The sequence below is a fragment of the Leucopleurus acutus genome (genome assembly GCF_964270905.1).
Source record: "Leucopleurus acutus genome assembly, chromosome: 7".
Lineage (NCBI taxonomy): Eukaryota > Metazoa > Chordata > Mammalia > Artiodactyla > Delphinidae > Leucopleurus > Leucopleurus acutus.
The window spans coordinates 25,489,622-25,490,506 of NC_139150.1; the positions used below are offsets into that span (position 1 = coordinate 25,489,622).

At 41.1% G+C, this 885-nt stretch overlaps 1 protein-coding gene across 1 annotated transcript; it reads left to right on the top strand.

Moving 5' to 3' along the window:
- Positions 1 to 289: 289 nt before the first annotated feature.
- On the top strand, positions 290 to 583 carry LOC309963750 (large ribosomal subunit protein eL37-like; the record flags this gene model as incomplete). The annotated part of the gene is made up of 1 exon (XM_082842292.1): positions 290 to 583. The coding sequence occupies one exon, from the start codon at positions 290 to 292 to the stop codon at positions 581 to 583; it is 294 nt and encodes a 97-aa protein (XP_082698418.1).
- Between the last annotated feature and the right edge of the window lie 302 nt (positions 584 to 885).

The window sequence follows — 885 nt, forward strand, 5'->3', positions numbered from 1 at the left end:
GATGCATTTGCAAGAAGGAAGGCAACATCGTACTTTCAGGCACTTTTTTCTTAAATTCAAGACTTCAAGGGTGTGTGAGAACTGACCTTGACCTCTAGGCCTGTGGTTTTCTATCTGAGCTCTGCAGAGTTCTAGGATTGCCCTGAGATCTCCAGGAGTTCTACAGTGAAGTATTCTCCACTGATTGTTGAAGGTTTACACTATGTCCTCTTGAGTTCTATGTTGGATTCCAGATAAAATTTCTGTTTTAAAAAGTCATTCTATCTTTGGTCTCAGCAGCAGAAGTGAGATGATGAAGGGAACGTCATCACTTGGAAAGCGTCAGAATAAGACGCATGCGTTGTGCCACTGCTGTGGCTCTAAGGCCTACCACCTTCAGAAGTCGACCTATGGCAAATGTGGCTACCCTGCCAAGAGAAAGAGAGAGCATAACTGGAGTGCTAAAGCTAAAAGACGAAATACCACTGGGAATGGTCGAATGAGGCACCTAAAAATTGTACACCGCACATTCAGGCATGGATTCTGTGAAGGAACCACACCTAAACCCAAGAGGGCAGCTGCTGCAGCATCCAGTTCATCTTAATGATTAGTCATGCAATAAATGTTCTGGTTTAAAAATCAAACAAACAAAAAAGTCGTTCTACTGCTTATTAGAAAAAATAAAAAATTAAAACTATAGTATTCAAATTGACAGTTTAAATTAATGGCTCTGGAATGTACTTAGGGACCAATTTGTAATAGATCTGCTGATCACTAGTTTCGTCAAGAAATAACTGTGGAAGCAAATAAAAATCTGGAAATATTTGCAAGATGATTGAGCAGCAAACCCGCTTTTAGCTTTCTACGCCATCCATCAGGAGCCTCAGCACTTTCCTCTTGGCCACC